The sequence below is a fragment of the Bison bison genome, unplaced genomic scaffold (genome assembly GCF_000754665.1).
Source record: "Bison bison bison isolate TAMUID 2011002044 unplaced genomic scaffold, Bison_UMD1.0 scf7180017855246, whole genome shotgun sequence".
Lineage (NCBI taxonomy): Eukaryota > Metazoa > Chordata > Mammalia > Artiodactyla > Bovidae > Bison > Bison bison.
The window spans coordinates 122,230-144,054 of record NW_011485819.1 but is presented as its reverse complement, the minus strand read 5'-3'; the positions used below and the strand labels follow the sequence as shown (position 1 = coordinate 144,054).

The 21,825-nt window shown below is 37.1% G+C and overlaps 1 protein-coding gene and 2 pseudogenes across 1 annotated transcript; all 3 read right to left on the bottom strand.

Moving 5' to 3' along the window:
• Nucleotides 1–922: 922 nt before the first annotated feature.
• On the bottom strand, nucleotides 923–1,824 carry LOC105001936 (annotated as a pseudogene).
• Nucleotides 1,825–9,552: 7,728 nt separating this feature from the next.
• On the bottom strand, nucleotides 9,553–10,390 carry LOC105001997 (annotated as a pseudogene).
• Nucleotides 10,391–14,154: 3,764 nt separating this feature from the next.
• LOC105001990 (olfactory receptor 4A47-like) lies at nucleotides 14,155–15,072 on the bottom strand. Its single transcript, XM_010858442.1, has one exon. The coding sequence runs from the start codon at nucleotides 15,070–15,072 to the stop codon at nucleotides 14,155–14,157; it is 918 nt and encodes a 305-aa protein (XP_010856744.1).
• Between the last annotated feature and the right edge of the window lie 6,753 nt (nucleotides 15,073–21,825).

Here is a 21,825-nt window from a genome sequence, read left to right as displayed (position 1 = left end):
AGCTTCAATTTCCTTCTCTGTAAAGTGGGGATATTGATAATGGAACCATTAGTTTATTACATGTATATATAAACTGAGGTGAATGCACCTGGTAGTTAAAGTGTTCATTTAATGTAAATATTAATATATGTAGGAGGCCTACAGAGCAACAGCTTTGGAACCTAACTATGGTTTTATGTTGAGATTTGTAAAAGATGCTTAACCTTTTTCAAATGGTTCTTCAACTTTTAGTATAGAAAGACAAAATGTTCACTTTATATTTAAGAAACACTATGATCCATGAAGTTAAGAAAATAAGAGCATATTAAGAGTAATTTCAAAATCTCTGGTTTATTTTTCATTCCAAAGAAGAACTAGAGATAGATTATGAATTATATGTTTTTCCTTTTGTGGGTTTCTCTCTTTTTGCTTTTGGTAAATTCAAAGTATATTAAGAAAAAAATAATAAGCTGTGATTCCCACACTCAAATGTCCCTTCCCCATGTATCTATTGAAGAATTTCTATCCCCTATTTGCTTTAACACAGACTAAGCAAAAAGGGGGAAACATTTTTTTTTTTGAGATCAAGATTCTATGGAAAAAAAATTTCATCCAATTAACATATATGAAGAATTTACTAAAGCAGCAGTAAGACTCTGGAGGAAAAATCTTATTCTACAGTCACCAAAGTAGGGGTCTATGCTTGTTCTTTCCATTGTCTAGTCTGAATCTATGAACACGAACATTGAAGCCTTGGTAAAGTGCAGCAAAATTGATGAATGTGCCTAAAATATACCTAGTCATTAAATCATCAATAAGTATTAGATTCTAGATATTTATTTTCTGCCAGTGGTCTGCAAATTCTTAGTATTCTTTCACAATTTACAACAGGTACAATCCTCCCTAGGTACACAAATGATCACTAAATTGGCTCTTGAATACTCTAAGTTATTATCTTCTTCAACAAAGTCCTCATGGCATTTTAACCTCTGCATTTCTCACTGTATAAATAATAGGTTTTAGCATGGGAGTGAAGATTGCAAAGAACACAGCCACCCACTTGTCTTTAGGGTAAGTGGCTACAGGGAGCAACTGCATTAATATACAAGGGACAAAAAAGCACACCACTAGTGTAAAGTGGGGGCCACATGTAGAGAGGGCTTTGCACCTGCCTTCAGAGCCATGGGATTTCAGAGACCTCAATATGACTATGTAAGAGACCAATAACATGGAGAAAATAAGCACGCACATGCCCCCACTGTTAGTTGCCACCACCATTCCGGGTCGGTAGGTGTCGCTGCAGGCAAGTTCCATTACGGAGAAGAAATCACACATGACCACAGAAGGTCAAGTCGACCATAAAGAGAATCTGCTCAGTGGCAAGAGGCCCCTGATCCAGGCCACCACCATCAGGAGCTGGCAGAGCCCTTTTCGCATGATGACCATGTAGTGCAGAGGTTTGCAAATAGCCGCATAGCGGTCATAGGCCATGGCGATGAGAAGGATGATCTCTGATGCTCCCCGAAAGTGCTCCACAAAGAGCTGAGTCAGGCAGCCACCCCGGGAGATGGTTCTCCTCTGGTGCAACAGGTCAATGATCAATTTGGGCATGCTCACACAGGTGAAGAAGGCATCTAAAAAGGGCAAGTGAGTGAGAAAGAAATACATGGGAGCAGAAAGCGTGGGGCTGAGGGAGATGGTGATGACAATGAGCAAGTTGCCCTGCACAGTGAATAGGAGAATGAACAGAAAGACAATGAAGAGTATTTTCTGTACGTGTGGATTCTGCGTGAGTCCCAGGAGAACAAATTCAGTCACATTATTGGGCAGTGTAAGGACGTCCATTTAGGAAATAGCCATCTTTCCTGGGCCCCGAATTACCTACAACAGAAAAAAAAAAAAAAAATGAGTGATACTTTTAACCATGAAAGAATTGTGGTCTGAATTTCTGAGAATGAAAATAGTGCAGTCATTTTAACAGTGGAGCATGCCTTTGGCACTTTTGTTCCAGTACTTCTTTCAAGTCTTCCTACTTCTTACAAGATGGCTTTTTAGCTTCAGACACCTGTCCCCTGTCAACCGTAAAATATCTATCGGGCAAGACCTGATGTGCAGTTTACTGAGAACACACTGGGCTCTCTACATGAGCCCTGGATTCTCATTCTGGTTCCAGCTTCATGTACTGTCATCACAGTACTCCATGACCCCAGCCCTCCTCTATGTCTATCGTCTTACAAATTATAATTTTCAGATGTATCTTGTAAGCTGAGAAGTGCTGCACAAAAGTAAGAGTTATTTTCTCATGGGTGTTTACATTTGAACCTTCAGTTTTAACTGTGGAAAGACAGACAACATCAATAAATATCTGTCATAAACTAGATGTTTTGGGAATGATTATAAGTCCTTGGTGACACACTCTGTCTAGTCCCTTTCAAAACACACATACTCTTCAAGTGTGTTTTCTCACTTACCATAGTGCCTGGCATAGTATCTGCAATGTCTGAAACATATTAGATGATACTAGATGATGCAGAAATACTTTGTGAATTGCCATTTTCCATGGGTAAGAGTATGACTCTTCCCCAGAATGTAAGGTCTTGCCTGGTGACTCAACAGTAAAAAATCCAACTGAAATTCAGGAGACCAGGGTTCAATCCTAGGGCCAGGAAGATTGCCTTGAGCAAAAAATGGCATCCCCCTTCAGTAATTTTGCCTGGGAAATCCCATGGACAGAGGAGCCTGGCCAGCTACAGTTCATGGGGTCCCAGAAGAGTCAGACACAATTTGGCAACTAAACAACAACAACCAGACTATAAACCTAAGAGGAATTAGTGCTCTTTTTCTCTTGCTCTGTTTGTCATTTTTCTCTACTTGATGAGAAACATAAACATTTGAAAGGCATTGCTTTCTAGTTTAATAGGTTTTGACACCCTTTATGGGGTAAGTATGAAAATAATTCTTTGCCTCTGGGAAATAATATATTATTGGATCATTTTACTTTCAAGATAATGATGGCATTTTTATTGATATTTTTATTCTCTAAAATTCTGTTCCACATATAATTTAACATAATCATATTCAGTCATATTCAAGCTAGCTTCTCTAGACTTGGATTGAAAAAAATTTGCATGAAGTTGTTCAGTACACAATAATTTTTTTAAGCAAAGGAAATCCTTATTTTCAGAGTTCTAAAAATAAAATTTAATGTAGAGAACAGAACAAAATAGACTTCTAGGTAAAACAGATAATGTACTACACATATAAACATGTACATACAGACTCGACTTTCCAGGTGGATCAGTGGTAAAGAATCTGCCTGCCAAAGCAGGAGATGTGGGTTCAATCCCTGGATCAGGAAGATCCCCTAGAGAAGGGAAAGGCAACCTACTCCAGTATGCTTGCCTGGGAAATTCCATGGGCAGAACTCCCCACAGTCCATGGAATCACAAAGAGTCAGACACACCTTAGTGACTAAACAACGGTAATACACAGACTAACAGAAACATATATAAAACCTTTTACCTGTGATAAGTACTTATTACAAGTTCACTCATTCAATAAGGATCTATTGGAAGATCAGTGTGCATGTTAATACATATTGTTCACACAGTCATCAAGAACGTCCCTGTTAAATACACTTAATGGCTGAAATTTCATTACCAAAGAGCAGCAAGGCATCCTTCCATGATAAGCATGAGTCTCCCACTCTTTCTGTTTCCACTACATGCATTCTCATGCCTTCTTCTCCCATCTTCCCATAGTACCCAGCATTATCACTCCTGGTTACAGGACACTTCATTACTACAAGTGTAAGAGACCTGGGGGGACAACTTCTCAACAACAAGAGATGAGGACATATAAACATAATGAAATATATTCTACAAAAAATAAGTCTTTCTTTTCCAAGATAAATGGGTATAGAGGTTTACTGTGTAATCACCTGAATTAAATTTTGTACATGTGTGGAAACAAGGTGCAGCAGTCCCACTACATTTCCTTATTCTGAGGTGGGATCCCCCAGCAGATTAGAAAGTAGTGAAATGATGTAAAGCAAGATTTAGATGCAATTACTGAAAGCTTTTTGAAAATAACTAGGAAGAAGCAGAAATAACTTTTTCATATTTCTTTATCTCCACAATACTCTTTCTACTAATAAATCCTATGGAAAATATTTTTAGAGAAGAAATATAAATATTTACAAGTATGCTCAACACAGTTATTATGATCTGTGGGAAATTTGGAAATTATATGGATTGTTCAACACTGGAGAAATAGATCATTACAATATAGTGCATCTCTTTAATCAATGTGTAGTTTTAACAGGTGCTTTTAAAAATTGTGAAATATCATACTAACATTCTGTAAAGTCAAGAAAATTGTAGATGCTCTTTTAAATTGTATAATTATTCCAACTAATTTAATTCTAACTAATTGCAATATGATTCTAACTAATTTAAAATCATATCAATACAAAGAGGCCCTGAGATATTTTACTTCTAAGTTGGTGGCATTGTACTTGAGTCTGTCATTCTCGATGTTTTGTATGATGAAAAAGGAATTTCAGTGTCAAGTGAGGATGAGGGATAGTTATATGATATGCCGGTTATATTTAATTCTCAGAGTCCATGATTATACAATTTCCTGGAAAAAAAAAAGGCTCACCTGTGAACGTGTCTGATATAGGTTCCAGCAACAGTTACTTCACCAAGAAAGAAGTAAAATTGTAAACTAGCAAAATACCAACTAGCTCAGCTACAATAAGCATATTTTCTAATTTATAAATGGTATCTTTGGATAAGCTTTCAAAGCACTTCTATATATGCTGTTTGGGGGCAAATTCTGTAAAGTTTCTTAGCTGTGGCTAACAGGACCTCAGAGGTATTACATCATCATTAGCAGCTCTGCCAATGATTAAGTATTTCAAGTAAGTTAATACAACAGTGGAGGAAAAGTTCTATAGTACTCATTTTTAATTTTGAACTTTTCCTTGAGTCTACATGAAGGTCAAATACTATAAGAGAAAAAAAAAGAATATTTATGAAATTATGTTTCTGATAACAAATGAGCTTAATATGGAGATTGAATATTCAGTATTGTAAAGTAAAATATTTAGGCAGTCAACTATCTGAATTTTAAATTTTTACTATAATATTTTAAATTGATCTACCATCCATGCCAGTCATAATTTTTAAATACTGCCTTCGGATTTACTTTGAGTGATCGGTTCTAAGCCCTATTATAATATTGACACTTCATATCAGGTAAATTATACAGTACTTTTCCAAAGAAGTTGTTTCTTGTGCCAATTCTGGATTTAGATCGACATGATAATGATGAAAATAATTTACTCTTCAATTGTATTCAGAGATGGTAAATGTATTTTTTTTCATTTAAATTTAATTGTACAATATCCAAATGGAGTAGAAAAATAGGCAATAATATTGACAATTTATAACAAGGAAATAGAAGATGTGGGATAAGAAAGCCATTTGCCAAGGGGAAATAAGATGCCAGTTCACTAGATCCTGGACCAGGATCCTTACTTTTAAATTAATATTTTACAAGTAAAGTGACATTACATGTCACCAACTGTAAAGCTCAGTATAATTATCTACTGAAAGAAATCAGTACTAACATTTGAAATAATTTTGTAAATAAATGTAATATAATTTGACTCAGGAATATTTCTGCATAGAAGCAGCCTCACTCAACACATTCAAATATGCTTTCATTAATAAGAAAAATAAATTGGACATAACTGTCAACTGGATTCAGAGAATCTGGTCATTATGAGCAACATGTGTCACACAGGAAAATAATTTAGGAAAACTGAAAACTTGTGACTAAACCTAGTTTGACTAGACACACACATATTATTGTGTTGTGATATTTGTGATGGCATACGCCAAAGGCAATCTAAATGAAGATTTGAAAAAAATAAAGAAAGAACTATAAGGGATATGGATTATTTCTGAAGTGTCATCATGCAAATGTCTTCAACTTGTCTTTCAACTCTGGAATTAAAGCAATAGTCATATGATAATTAGCATGTACTGACAAAGTCATTATTCTCAACCTCATAAAGATTGATGTGTATTCAAAATGTCCCATTGAGTGGTCATTCAACCTCTTCTTAAATATCTACAGTGTGGTTAAAGAGACAACTTTAGAACCTGTATACCTGTCTAGTCCAGCACCCCAGGGCCTAGTCAAGCATGAAAAAGAAAAAAAGAGTAGAGTTAGCTCTAAAACTGTGAAGCCTGTCCATAAAAATAATTTTTCAAAGACTTCCTGGAGGTATACCAGGAAAGTCATTTCTAGAATACAGATTCAAGAACAGAGTGGTTAACAGCCCTGGAGAGACAGAAATACAGATTCTTAAACTTGAAGGATAAACCAGAAGGAAAGCAGAAGGAATAACACATAGATTTTATCATCGTTGATAAGAAACTAGGTAAGGTATGTTAAGATGTTTGATATTTTCAGAGACTAATTTTACAAAATCAGGTACCTAAATTATTCTTTTGGGCAGCTTCACTCATTTAAATACACAGAGAAACATGTTCTAAAAACAAAACTTTCAAGAGCACAAATCACGTTCAGTTCAGTCACTCAGTCGTGTCCGACTCTTTCTGACCCCATGAACCGCAGCACACCAGGCCTCCCTGTCCATCACCAACTCCCGGAGTTTACTCAAACTCATGTCCATTGAGTCAGTGATATCATCCAACCATCTCATCCTCTGTCGTCCCCTTCTCCTCCTGCCCTCTATCTTTCCCAGAATCAGGGTATTTTCCAATGAGTCAGCTGTTCTCATCAGGTGGCCAAAGTATTGGAGTTTCAGCTTTAACATCAGTCCTTCCAATGAATATTCAGTACGGATTTCCTTTAGGATGGACTGGGTGGATCTCCTTGCAGTCCAAGAGACTCTCAAGAGTCTTCTCCAACACCACAGTTCAAAAGCATCAATTCTTTGGTGCTCAGCTTTCTTTATAGTCCAACTTTCACATCCATACATGACCACTGGAAAAACCATAGCCTTGACTAGACCGACCTTTGCTGGCAAAGTAATGTCTCTGCTTTTCAATATGCTGTCTAGGTTGGTCACAGCTTTCCTTCCAAGGAGCAAGTGTCTTTTAATTTCATGGCTGCAGGCACCATCTGCAGTGATTTTGGAGCCAAAAAAAGTAAAGTCTGTCAATGTTTCCACTGTTTCCCCATCTATTTCCCATGAAGTGATGGGACCAGATGCCATGATCTTAGTTTTCTGAATGTTGAGCTTTAAGCCAACTTTTTCACTCTCCTCTTTCAATTTCATGAATACGGTCTTTAGTTCTTCTTCACTGTCTGCCATAACAGTCGTGTCATCTACATATCTGAGCTTATTGATATTTCTCCTGGAAGTCTTGATTCCAGGTTGTGGTTCATCCATCTCAGTGTTTCTCATGATGTTCTCTGTATATAAGTTAAATAAGCAGGGTGACAATATACAGCCTTGATGTACTCCTTCCCTTATTTGGAACCGGTCTGTTTTTCCATGTCCAGTTCTAAGTATTGCTTCTTGACCTGCATATAGATTTCTCAAGAGGAATGTCAGGTAGTCTGGTATTCCCATCTCTTTCAGAATTTTCCAGAGTTTGTTGTGGTCCATACAGTCAAAGGCTTTGGCATAGTCAATAAAGCAGATGTTTTTCTGGAACTTCCTTGCTTTTTTGATGATCCAGCAGATGTTGGCAATTTGATCTCTGGTTCCTCTGCCTTTTCTAAATCCAGCTTGAACATCTAGAAGTTCATGGTTCATGTACTGTTGAAGCCTGGCTTGGAGAATTTTGAGCATTACTTTACTCGCGTGTGAGATGAGTGCAATTGTGTAGCAGTTTGAGCATTCTTTGAGCAGCAGTTTGAGCATTGACTTTCTTTGGGATTAGAATAAAAACTGACCTTTTCAAGTCCTGTGGCCACTCCTGAGTTTTCCAAATTTATGGGCATATTGAGTGCAACACTTTCAAAGCATCATCTTTTAGAATTTGAAATAGCTCAACTGAATTCCATCAGCTCCACTAGCTTTGTTCATAGCGATGCCTCCCAAGGCCCACTTGACTTCACATTCCAGGATGTTTGGTTCTAGTTTGGTGATGACACCATCATGATTATCTGAGTCATGAAGATCTTTTTTTGGTATAGTTCTTCTGTGTATTCTTGCCACCTGTTCTTAATATCTTCTGCTTCTTTTAGGTCCATACCATTTCTGTCCTTTATTGTGACCATCTCTGCTATTCATGTAGTGGGAGGCTGAATCTTTCTATCAGAAGAAGATACTATAAACACATCAATGACATATACACAGACTTGTATTTTAGTAGCCAACCTCATTTTGGAAAAGAGCTAAAATTCATTAAGAATAAGTTTTGTTTACCTGAGTAATACTTTTTTTGGGCAATTGAAAAGTAAAGATCCCCGTGTTCTTTTTATATATCTCTTATAAGTAATCTCATAAAGCAGTTTTCAAATAAGACTTCCAATTCAAGGAGATAAGTATTAAAACAACTTTATAATAAGTGAAGTGTTTTCTATATATATTTTACTACGTGTTTTTGAAAAACACTTTCATTTGCTGGCTACAAATAATTGTTAACAAAACAGTGTAACTTTCTATGGCATATAAACAAAGAGATTTTCATCAATCAAACACCAACCCTGAAGGGATTCTGTATAATGAAAACATTAGAGGATATGGAATAAGAGTATTCAGGCTCAAAGTTGACACATATTTTATGATCTAGCTATTTTATGAGCCTCCACTGTTGTCTATAAAGTAAGATCACTAAATTTTAATTTTATTTTTTTTATTTGGAAATACTTTAAAATTTAGTCATCAGTTTAAATATAATGCAATTAATTTTCATAATCACTGACACTTTTACCCAACAGGGCAAGAAATAAAATATAATTTCAATATTAGCATATCAAGTGTATATCAAGAGAGTATTGACAAGTATCTTCCTTCTATTTTATATTTCACATCATCATATATACCAGTAAGCCATACAGCTTTCTGAGTACCGACTACTTAAATCATAGGCACCTTATACAACTCTATAATGAGAAAGGAAAAATAAATTTTCTATTACTATAAAAGAAGAGAGAGTCTGATGAAATGCTGTTTTTGATGATGTCTCTTGAAGTGTTTGAAAGACTATCACATTTAAATTTAGGAGAATGCAGATCTAAATACTACCTCTGCCTATGTTGCAGTAGTCCTGTTAGTGTCAGATGAGGGGTTTGGGAAAGTCTTTATAGTAATAAAAGATGAAAATATAAAGATCATGAAAACATAAAAATTACCTTTGCTTTCTCCAGGGGATCTTCCCAACCCAGGAATTGAACCCAGGTCTCCCTCACTGCAGCAGGATTCTTTACCAACTGAGCTATCAATATCAGTAAAATATATAAAAAATATATGAACATATAAAGATCATGATAGAAATAAAATCTTCCTATTGACTCACTTCTTATCTGAAATTGTATTCCTGTTTAATAATATTTTAATGACATTTTTGCCCTCTATATTCCTTACTGTATAGATGACAGTATTACTGCTATGATTTTACCCATGGGAAAAGTAGTTACTGGTTGCAGATACATAAATATAGAAGTTACAGAAAACAAGACAACAATTCTGATGTGGAAGCCACAGGTAGACAGGGCTTTGTCCTCCCCATGAGTCCTGGACATGCACAGGAAAATCACACAGAACATCAAGACATTACAAAAGCATTGACAAGGATTGCCAACTTCAGCAGCAACCAAGAAACCACCAAGGAAAGTGTCAGTGCAAACATATTATATTGGGGGAAAATGTCACACATGAAATGGCCCATGATGTTGGGGCCACAGAATGGGACCCAGAAAATGACTAGGTTTTGCACAACCAATTGTTGAAAACCCATTGCCCAACACACCTCCACCAGGAGGAAGCATATATGATGGTTCATGATGGTGACATAATGCAGAGAGACTTAAGACATACACACTGCAGATGGCCACCTATTATTCATAGACTAGAACCACAAAAGGACAATCTGTGAAGCTCCCAAGAAATGTTCAATGAAGAGCTGTGCCATGCAGCCCCTGAAGGAGATAGCTTTTGAATCAGAAAGCAAATCAACTATCATTTTCAGTATTATGAAAGAGGGATAGCAGGCATCTATCAAGGACAGGAAGGTCAGGAAGAAATTCAACAGAGAATTCAAAGTCTAGCTGCAGATTATAGTTACCACAATAAGCAGGTTGCCCACAACAGTGACAATGTAGGTGAAAAATAACATAAAAGTAGAATTCTCTGTATCTGAGGATTCTGGGTAAGTCGCACTAGAATGACTTCAGTCTCATTCATCTTGTTTTATTGCATTTCAGTGCTGTTGATGAATTCAGAAGTGGATAACTGATCTATAAAGACAAAGCTTTTAATAGCAAAGAGATGAGAAATTTATATTTTGGGTTTTCAGGTAAGTCCAACACATTTTAATAATAAATAGTATTTTTTTCCTTGGTGTGTAAGCATGCTGCCTTTTCTATTTTATAGGAAGAGTAAACTTTCAAGGCTATTTAATTCAGCTTACTACAAGGATGCTCGGGTTCTTCTTCCATACCTTCTGACAAGTGGTCCCTGGTTCTTTGTTGGAGGATACCCAGGCCCAGGTACTCACCATGTAATAAACCTGAGAGCTTCTCAAGCAAGAAAAAATGTTAAAAACACGTCCTTAAAAGTTAAAATGAATTGTACAACTGGATGTGATCTGCATATTGTTTACACACAGTCTAATTTACTCCTTTCTTCCTTGTAAAAATACTTAAATAAGTCTGAGATATAAGCCTGTATTTGCCATCACCTCATCAATTATCACTTAAGTCAGAGTCAGACTGACACTGTTGTTCAATAAAATTAGCTGAATAAATTAAGTTGGAAGACTCTCCCTGTGTTTTCCTTTATTGAGCAACTCCAAAAAATAGTGCTTACTCTCTTTCTTAAAAAGACAAAACAAACAAACAAAAAAAAACAATTAAATAAACTGTTGGAAAAATGGATAGATATATTCCTTTCTTCCACTAGAACTTCTCACTTTCTCTACCCTGAGCAGCTCTTTTCCTTGGTCTGCTTCAACCATCTCCCTTACCTCCTAGCCAAGATGTAGCACTAGCTGAGTATTAGTAGGCAGGTGAGAAGAAAATAAGAAATGTCATGGGGTTTACTGTCCTGGTTCCTGTTATGGGTTGTCAGTGGCTGGGTGCCTTTAGCTGAGGCTGCTCCTTTTGGATGGACCATCTGGGTTCCTGAGATCTCTCTCTCTCCTAGATCTCACAGGCCTTATTGTTTTAATGGTTTCCTACTGTAGCTGGGTCCTCAGTGGTAATATATTATCCCTCATTAGTTTCCCCCAATTCTATCCATAAATTAATAGGTTATCATTTTAAAATGATATTTAAAACTATTTTAATTTCCCATTTTAAATATTTTTTTTTTCTTGTCAGTTTTCCAACGGATGTAGGAAGTTTGTTTGCAAATGGTGACTGTAGTCATGAAATTAAAAGATGCTTGCTCCTTGGAAGAAAATCGTTGACAAACCGAGACAGCATATTAAAAAGCTGTGACATTACTTTGCCAACAAAGGTCTGTATAGTTAAAGCTACGGTTTTTCCATTAGTCATGCATGGATATGAGAGTTGGACCATAAATAAGGCTGATCACCAAAGAATTGATGCTTTTGAACAGTGGTGTTTGATAAAACTCTTGAGAATCACTTGGACTGCAAACCAGTCAATCCTAAAGGAAATCGATCCTTAATATTCATTGGAAGGACTGATGCTGAAGCTGAAGCTCCAATACTTTGGCCATCTGATGTGAAGAGCTGACTCATTTGAAAAGACCCTGATGCTGGGAAAGATTGAAGGCAGGAAGAGAAGGGGACAATAGAGCAGCAGATGGTTGGATGGCATCACCAACTTGATGGACGTGAATTTGAGCAGGCTCTGGGAGATGGCCAAGAACAGGGAAAGTTGGAATTCTGCAGTTCTTGGGGGTCTCAAAGAGTTGGACACAGCTGAGTGACTGAACAACAACAAGCTGTAATTTCATCACCTCCACTAGATTTGTTGGCAAGAATTGGGGTCCTGAAATCAGTTCCTGAATTTATCTAAAGGTCTGTTCCACCAGTTCCCCTGGAGCACCGGGTGCCTCACTGAATTCCCCTTAATCCCCCTTAGGGTGTGTTGAAGGTCAGCAGCTATAGCAGCACAGGATTCAATGTCCACAGAGGCAGATGGCAAATGCTCTTTTTGTTGTTCAGTCGCTGGCAAGTACACTTGGTGAATTCAGTCTCAGTGCCAATTTATAGTTGACAGTGCTGTATAATCCCTTATTGGTTTCCCTCAACATCATCCATATCTTGATAAACTATCATTTTAAACCTTTTTAATATCTATATGGCAAAACCAATACAATATTATAAAGTTAAAAAATTAAAATAAATAAATAAATAAATAAAATATGCTATGTCTTTTGTGTTTTCCAATGGAAGAAGGAAGTTTGTGTTTTATTTGCAAAAATAAATAAAATATGTGAGAAAATATATCCCCTTTAACAAATTTATTTTATTTTTAAAGCATCTGTACATCTTTTGATAAATAACTGCTAAATAAACTTAACTTTGGTCAGGAAAACTTATTCTGAAAGACTGATGCATAACATAAAGATTATTGGGTGTCTTCATGGAAATCTATGTGTTACCTTTAGCTCTGTCATGGAGTTATAGGATTCTATGGAATTCATACCTTGTACTGCCTTTACCTAATTTATAAATCACTAAGTTATAGAATAATGATAAACATTCAAATAATTCTATTCATAAAAATGCAAATTTGGGGGTGATATTTGTTTGATTTTCCTTACCACTTCAGTTAAAAACAGTTTTGCATTTATTTTAAATTCATGACACTTCCCTAAATGAACAATGTAAGAGCGGATTTTCCTTTTGACTGATTGTGTGACTCTAGGCAAACCTGATAAACTTAAAAAGATAATATGATATCCCATTTGGGAAAAAGGTAAGACTTGGTTGTTTTTCTGCACATGCATCATGTTCAATCAATTTTTTAAAAAATTAACATCCTAAAGATGATTAATATTACACACTGAAATATTCTTCATCAATCATCTTGTACTAAGAAATAGAAACAAAATAATATGTGTAAAGTATCTTTCAGATTCAAAAGTAAGTCATATAAATCAAATATTAATATGTGCTGTCTTTGTGTGAAGAGGACTAAAGTGAGATGTATATAATATTTCTTACTCTATTTTTTTTTCTGAAATCTGTAATACACCTCATTAATTCTGAAAAAGATCACATTATGTAAGAGAAAAGTATGAGAAAAAAACTTACACTAAATAAATAAATCACAGTATTAACTATGACTTAACTCATCGTGTCAGGGGAGTGTATAATTTTGTTAGTTCTGCCTCACCGCGGCAAAGATTGGAAACTGCAGACCAGTGTTACAGCTTGGTTACAGCTCAGAGTTTTATTCAGCAACTAAAGGAAAGTACACCCTGGAGGTGTAAGGGCAGGCGATCCCAAAGGAAAGGACTTGATCTGTCTTGGCTTCCTCTTTTTGTATGTTTTGTCTTCTGCCCCCTGAGCTTGCCCTATGCAAATTGCACTAGCCAAGAGGGGAGTGTGTTTGCTTCAGCTGAAGTTTTCACTCCAGTCCTGCAGATTTTCTTTTGATCCATTTTTTTGGGCTTCTCCCTTTCTTTGTCTTTTAGCCACTGCCATTTTGGACTCCTTTTTCTTATTCTAACTACCTGACAATCATATAGAACATAAATCTATAGTTTTAATAAAGTCATTTTACACCCAAAGCTATACATATTTTCCAAAGAAATTGTGTAAATCTTAAAAACCTATTTCAAGCAAAATATAAACTTTAAAATAGGAAGTCATTAAAATGTTAAAATTATATTTTGATCATGGGAAATATTCAGATAATAAGTCTTTTCATCATGACTAAGTTAATTATCCTGGGGAGATATTTACTGCAGTTAAGTAACCACAAAAGGCTTTCCTGGGAAGAGCAATTCTTCACTGAAAATTGGTCATTCATTTCCCTGTTGCTTCATGTTCTTTTTCTGATCCATAGCTTTCCCATGGCATGTTGCATCTCACTGTTTCTCAGAGTATAGATTAGAGGGTTCAACATAGGGGTGATAATGGTGTAAAACACAGCCAAGGACTTATCAATGGGTAAGATGGAAGGAGGTCTCACATACAGAAATATACAGGGCACAAAGAAGAGGAGCACCAAAGTGATGTGGGAGCCACAGATGGACAAGGCTTTGCGCCTCCCTTCCTGACTAATATTCTTCAGGGAATGCAGAATGGCCCCATAGGACATGAGTAAGAGCATGAAGAGGACCACGCAGATTATGCCATCATTGGCAACCACTATGATGGCAATAATGTGGGTGTCAGTGCAGGCCAGTTTTAACAAGGGGTACATGTCACATATGAAGTGGTCAATAACATTGGGGCCACAGAAGGGAAGGTAGTAAACAAAGAGAATATTAACTATAGCATGTAACAGTCCACCAACCCAAGCCAACAGCAACAGCAGGACACACACTCGCTTATTCATGATTGTCACATAATGCAAGGGTTTGCAGATGGCCACATAGCGGTCATAGGCCATGATGACCAGGAGTAAAATCTCAGCACTACCAAATAAGTGCTCTGTAAAGAGCTGAATCATGCACGCTTGGAATGATATGGTTTTCTTCTCATAGAGTAAGTCTGTAAATGTGTTTGGGTTAACTGTAGTAGCATAAACAGCATCCATAAATGATAAGTAGCCAAGAAAGAAGTACATAGGGACATCCAGGGTTGGACTGAACACCACAGTCAGGACAATGAGTAGGTTGCCCACCATGGTCACAATGTAGATGAGCAAGAACAAGACAAATAATATTTTCTGACCCTGGTTTCTCTGAGTGAGCCCCAAGAGGACAAACTCAGTCACATTGTTCCTTGTTTCCATAGTGTTCTGTGTGTTTTATTTCAGAGCTTAGGACATACTTATCTATAAAAATAATTGTTACATATGACTTCCTGAAGTCTTGTGATAATTTGTTTATTCATTCAAAAATATGTCTTGTGATTTATTATTTTCTGGTACTTTCAGATATTATTATAATACAATGTTGTGAGAGTTCTCTGGTGGTCCAGTGGTTAGGACTTGGTGCTTTCACTGCAGTGGCCTGGGGTTCAATCCCTGGTTGGAGAACTAAGATCCTACTAGTCACATGGGGCAGCCAAAAAAGGAAAGAAAATATAAGGCTGATTAAAACATATTGCCTGATCACAACAATCTTATAGACCAAGGCAAGTGATAAAAGACCATATATGAGAAAATGACATGGTACTAAATACATGAGGTAGCAAAACTAGCTTACCAACTGGAAGCTAATTAAATTGTACATAAAGCTAGTACCTTACACAAAAATCAACATTTATTAAAGGCTTAAAAGAAAGTAAAGCAAGATTTACTTCATATTTAATTTCCAGTTAATGAAGGAAGTGAGTTTCTACATTCTAGGGTTGGATAATTCTTCTTATCCAATCATTTAAACCCCAAATAGATATATTTGATGATTTGAAAAATGTTTATAAAGATTTGGGAAACAATACCACAAGGCCAATTGAAAAAATTAATTTGAAAAATAACTTGACTCCAGAGGATATACACCAAGCAAATATATAAGATAAGCAAAGATCTCTAAGAAATTAACTAGTAAATGATTCAAATTTAAAGTAAATACAAATATAAACAATCCATTAAAGGAAGACTGCCGGGGACCAGCCCCGGCTGATCCAGGGTATTCGAAGGGGAGACGGCGTCGGCGACCTATTCAAATGGTAATTAAAGATATAAAGAGTAATAGAATGAGGATAGCTCAGTAGGAAAATTCAGTGGAGAAAAGAGGCTGAGTAGCTTGGTTTACGCGGAAAATCAATATAACCCGTGACACCAGGTTAGCTCTGACCACGGAGGCCGCAGGCGCCCTCTCGAATAGTGGAAGGTGCCCCACCTTAGACACCTTCTCGAGTGGGTCTTAGAAGCCCAGGCAAATAAGTGGTCGCAGAGGATATCCACGCTCCAGATGGAGACTTCAGCCGGAAGTTAAAGGAAAGAATTGACATGGGGAGACCAAGCATTGGTGAGCAAGGCCCGTAGCTTTATTTTTAACAGGGGCTTTTATACCCTAAGTTACACATAGAGGATAATAGGGGATTCAAAGTCAGCAGTCTTTGATTCTTATCAAAAACCAGGATTTCTTTCCTGCAAATTTATCGTATACAAATGGTTTAGGTGATTTACATCATCTTCTGGCCAGAAGGCCTACTAACATTTTATGACTCTTGACAAGGACTTATCAACAAAGACTTATTTTCCCTAAGAGTAATTATTTTAAGGTTTTGGCGCCATCTTCCAAAGATAAAATTGCATTCCGATAGGGCGGATGTGTAATGGGTATACAACAAAGGAAAGAATTTATTACCTTAAGGGTCTAAAGTTACTAACACCAAGGCCACTACTTATTTTTTTCTACATACCAACTATATTAATTAATACACATTCAAGGATACAATTCAGGGGATGTGAAAACTTGGCAACAAGCATTGGCTCATCAATGGAATCCTTTACTAGTTTATTCTGACAGTTTCTAACTCTCTGAGAGGCTCTAAAGCTGTTTGAATATCTTAAGCTTCCTGTGCCTCTCGAGGCTGGGAGACTGTAAACAATCGTATGCATAGCTGTAGGAGTCCGGGTAAACTTGTCAGGCGAGTTAGAGAGCCATCTGAGGGGTTTGGATTTAAACACTCCTAATTGCCCAGGAACTTTATTAATTGGAGCTGTAAGTTAACTCTTCAACAGAGAGAGCGAGATGGTGGTAGGGGACAGCCCCCAGTAAAGTCAGAGGTGAGAGCACAAAGCAATAAAGTAGGCAAACTCTGGTTTTTTTGGGGGAAAATGCTCGAGAATATCCGGGCGGACTCCTGAGGCTCGATCCCGCCTTTGCGTATGCCGAGCCTCCTTCCTCATGACCTTTGTCACGAGCGGAATGCCTCACCGGCTCCCGGCAGAAGACTATCCCTAAATGGCCAATAAACATGATAGGATGCTGAAGCTCACATATGAACAGAAAAGTAGGACTCAAAGTAATAGCTTGCTTACTATAGCATTCTTTGGGTTCTTGAAAGCCATTCAATGAAGGTCTAAAAGTGTTACTTTACCTTTTAATATTTTAGCACATTAACAGGCTATGTTTAGAGAACATATAAATTGAAACTATCATCAGATTTACAAATATCTGCCCATGAAAATTCCCCAAATCCTTGTACTTGAAATTAATTTCTAAGAATATCTTTGAGAAGGTAAAGTTCTTGGATCATTAAATAAGAAAATATCCAAAAAGGGTGGAATAGAATAGAAAGAATCTTCAATATTTTAGTAATCACAAAGAATTCCTAACACAGCTATTTATGAAAATCACAAAGAAGAGCTCTTAAAAGACAAATTCTTACCCCATTAACATACTCTTGCAAGATAGAAAGCCTAAAACAGAATTTTCTGTCTAAATATACTTCCTGATTACCTGCATAAGGAGAGCCTTTAAGTGCATGTTCTGGTCTTTGATGTCATCTCCCTTGGCCCTCATGCACTGAATGCCATCTCTGGGAACACAAAGAGTAAGATACATACAACATCACTGTATCTTGAACTGGTTCCTTGTGACCAACTCTTTGCATTATAGGAAATTAATTCATCTCAGTCTTTCAGAAACATTGCATTTCATTTTGTTGGGATTTTCAAAATTAACTAATATTAATGCCCTGTTACCTAAAGGACTCTGAATATTGGTATTGAACAGAAACACAAATTTTTCATTGTTGCAAGATTTGTTCTGATGACAAATGTTAAATCAACATTTTGATTTAGCCTTTGATTCTCTCTCAGGGAGAGAGAAAACTAAAAATTTTCTACAAACTATTTACAATAAAAATTTTGTCATTGGTGTTTATACCAAGGAAAATGAAATAGTGAAATGATCTTTGCAATGTTTTGATTCTTAGTGACTTACTGACCTGTCTTCATAGAGAATTATTAAATTTAGATTTATCAAAAGATAGAGAATAATTTCATATACATACTTTTATTATGATTTGAGACCATCATTACAATTCAAGAAGAATCCTGTCATGTGATTTCTGCTGCAGACAAATACAGTCTGAGGTTAAGGTAAAAGTCTGCCAAAACTTTGTCTACATTTAATGGCAGCACATAGTATTGAGTCATTCAGTTGGTGCATCTCCAAGGGAGATTCTCATCTAATTAAATTCTCTGGAACCCTAATCATTGTTTTGAAGTAGACTATCTCCAGAGATGCCACCAGGATTATCATCATGCAAAACAGAATTTACAGAACCTTATTCTCTGGGGAAAGTCATAGAAAACAACTTGTGGTCATATCACCAAAAGGGAAAAGTCCATTTTGTACACAAATAGAGTATGTAAATCCTTCTTGTTTAAATCATGACCTTCAAAATAGACATATCTGTTTAAGTTTTGTTTTTGAAGATGATATCTGAACTGATTTCAGGGAATAATGAGTGCTAATTTTAGAAAAGGCCTTTTAAGGTCTAGTTCAAGTGCAGATAAAGTTGGTCCCATTTGGTGTTGTTTTTCATTCACTGAGTTATGTCTGACTCTTTGTGACCCCATGAACTGCAGCACACCAGGCTTCTCTGTCCTTCACTATCTCCCAGAATTTGCTTAAACTCATGTCCCTTGAGTTGGTGATGCCATCCAACCATCTCATCCTCAGTTGCCCCCTTCTCCTCTCATCTTAAATTTTTTCCAGCATCAGGGGCTTTCCCAGTGAGTTGACTCTTTGCCTCAGGTGGCCAAAGAACTCGAGCTTCTGCTTTCAGTATCAGTTCTTCCAGTTAATATTCAGGGTTAATTTCCATTAAGACAGACTGGCTTGATTTCCTTGTTGTCTAAGGGACTCTCAAGGGTCTTCTCCAGCACCACAGTTCAAAAGCATCAATTCTTCAGTGCTCAACCTTCTGTATGCCTCAATTCTCACATCTATACATGACTACTGGAAGAACTATAGCCCTGACTATATGGAATTTTGTCGGCAAAGTGGTGCCTCTGTCTAGGTTTGTCATAACTTTTCCCCCAAGGAATGGCTGCAGTCACCATTCACAGTGATTTTGGAGCCCAGACAAATAAAATCTGTCACTGTTTCCATTGTTTTCCTGGCGGGAGCCAGTGTGAGGAACCCCACCCATGGCAAAGGTCATGAGGAAGGAGGCTCGGCATACGCAAAGGCAGGATCGAGCCCTAGGAGTCGCCCTGGAAATTCTCGAGCATCTACCCCCAAAACCAGAGTTTGCCTACTTTCTGCTTTGTGCTCTCACCTACACCTCTGACTTTACAAGGGGCTCTCCCCCACTACCTCTCTCTGAAAAAAGAGTTAACTTACAGCTCCAGTTAATAAAGTTCCTGGGTGTGACAAGAGTGTTTCAACCTACAAACTTCTTTGGAAGTCCTCTAGCCTGCCTGAATAGGTTTTTCCGACCACATGTGATTGTTCAGAGCCTCCCAACTGTGAGAGGCATGAGATGTTCTAAACTGTCTAAACACAGATTCCTTTGAGCAGTTAAAAGATTGATTAGAAATTGTATTGATGAAGGGTTTTTCAGTTATTGGGCCAATGTTTGCTGCTAAGTTTCCATATCCCTTACCTACTGTGGCCCTGGCAGTGTATTGCTTGATATAATTGGTGTATAGAAATGTAAGTGGTAGCTTTAATGTTTGTAACCTTGGACCCTTGAGTTAATTCTTTTCTTGTTATAGCCCACCCCACCTTTGCCCTATAGGAATGAAACTTTAATGCTTTTGGAGGATGGCGCCTGACTTTAGAAGAATCACCTTTAGAGAAAAATAAGTTTTCTGAAGAAAGGATCTTAAAATGTTAACAGATCTCCTGGCCAGAACATGATGTAAATCACCTAAACTTTTGCATATGGTAAGTTTGAAAGCCTGGCTTCGATTAGGATCAAGGACTGCTGTCCTTGCATGACTCTACCTCTTCCCCCATTATCCTCTATGCACAACTTAAGGTATAAAACTACTTTGGAAAATAAAGTGTGCCCTTTTGTTCACCGAAACTTGGTCTCCCCATATCGTTCTTTCTCTCACCTTCTGGCTGAATTTCTATCTGAGGCACGGAGGCTCGTCAAGCCTACTAATTTGCCTGGGCTTCTAAGATCTGACCAGGGAGGCCTTAGTGTCTCCTCTCCTTTGGGAGAACGGGAGGACGCCTGCGACCTACGTAGGTGATGCAAATTCCTTATTTTGGAATTTTATTAGCTTTCCACATAAACCGAGTTATTCAGCCTCTTTTCTCTACTGAATTTCCTCACTGAGCTATCCTTATTTAACCACTCTTTATATCCTTAATTAACGTTTAATTAAGCAATTGTTTCCTGATCCTCGCCAACGCCAACCCCCCTTCAAATTCCCTGCATCCACCGGGGCTGGACCCTGGCATTTCCTAATCTATTTGCCATGAAGTTATGGGACTGGATGCCATGATCTTCATTTTTTGAATGTTGAGTTTTAAGCCAGCTTTTTCACTTTCATCAAGAAGCTCTTTAGTTCCTCTTAATTTTCTGCCATTAAAGTGGTATTATCTACAAATCTGAGGTTGTTGGTATTTCTGGAATCTTGATTCCAGCCCTGAGTCATCCAGTCAGGCATTTTGCATGACGTACTCTGCATATAAGTTAAATAAACAGGGTGACAATATACAGCCTTGATCTACTCCTTTCCCAAGTTTGAACCAATCTGATGTTTCATGTCCAGTTCTAACTGTTGCTTCTTGAGCACACAGGTTTTTCAAAAAGTAAGTATGGTGGTCTCTTTAAGAATTTTTCAGTTTCTTATGATTCATACAGTCAAAGGCTTTAACTTAGTCAATGAAGCAGAAGTAGATGTCCTATCTTGTGTCCCATAATTTCAGGTAGAAAAACTAATAGAATCTGTATTAGTATCAATGTATGGGGAAAAAAGAAAATGAAGCATATATTGGACAATTCCATTTACCTCAAAGTGCTCAAGGGACATTCACCAAAATAGAAAATATCTTAGGCCATTACACAAGTTGTAATACACTTTTAAGGAATTAAATAACACATAATTCACATATATATCATTTAAGCCAGATATTGATAAAAACTATGTGAACCGTGAACTTCCTGATGTTCAAGCTGGTTTTAGAAAAGGCAGAGGAACCAGAGATCAAATTGCCAACATCCGCTGGATCATAGAAAAAGCAAGAGAGTTCCAGAAAAACATCTATTTCTGCTTTATTGACTATGCCAAAGCCTTTGACTGTGTGGATCACAATAAACTGTGGAAAATTCTGAAAGAGATGGGAATACCAGACCACCTGACCTGCCTCTTGAGAAATTTGTATGCAGATCAGGAAGCAACAGTTAGAACTGGACATAGAACAACAGACTGGTTCCAAATAGGAAAAGGAGTTCATCAAGGCTGTATATTGTCACCCTGCTTATTTAACTTATATGCAGAGTACATCATGAGAAATGCTGGACTGGAAGAAACACAAGCTGGAATCAAGATTGCCGGGAGAAATATCAATAACCTCAGATACGCAGATGACACCCTCCTTATGGAAGAAAGTGAAGAGGAACT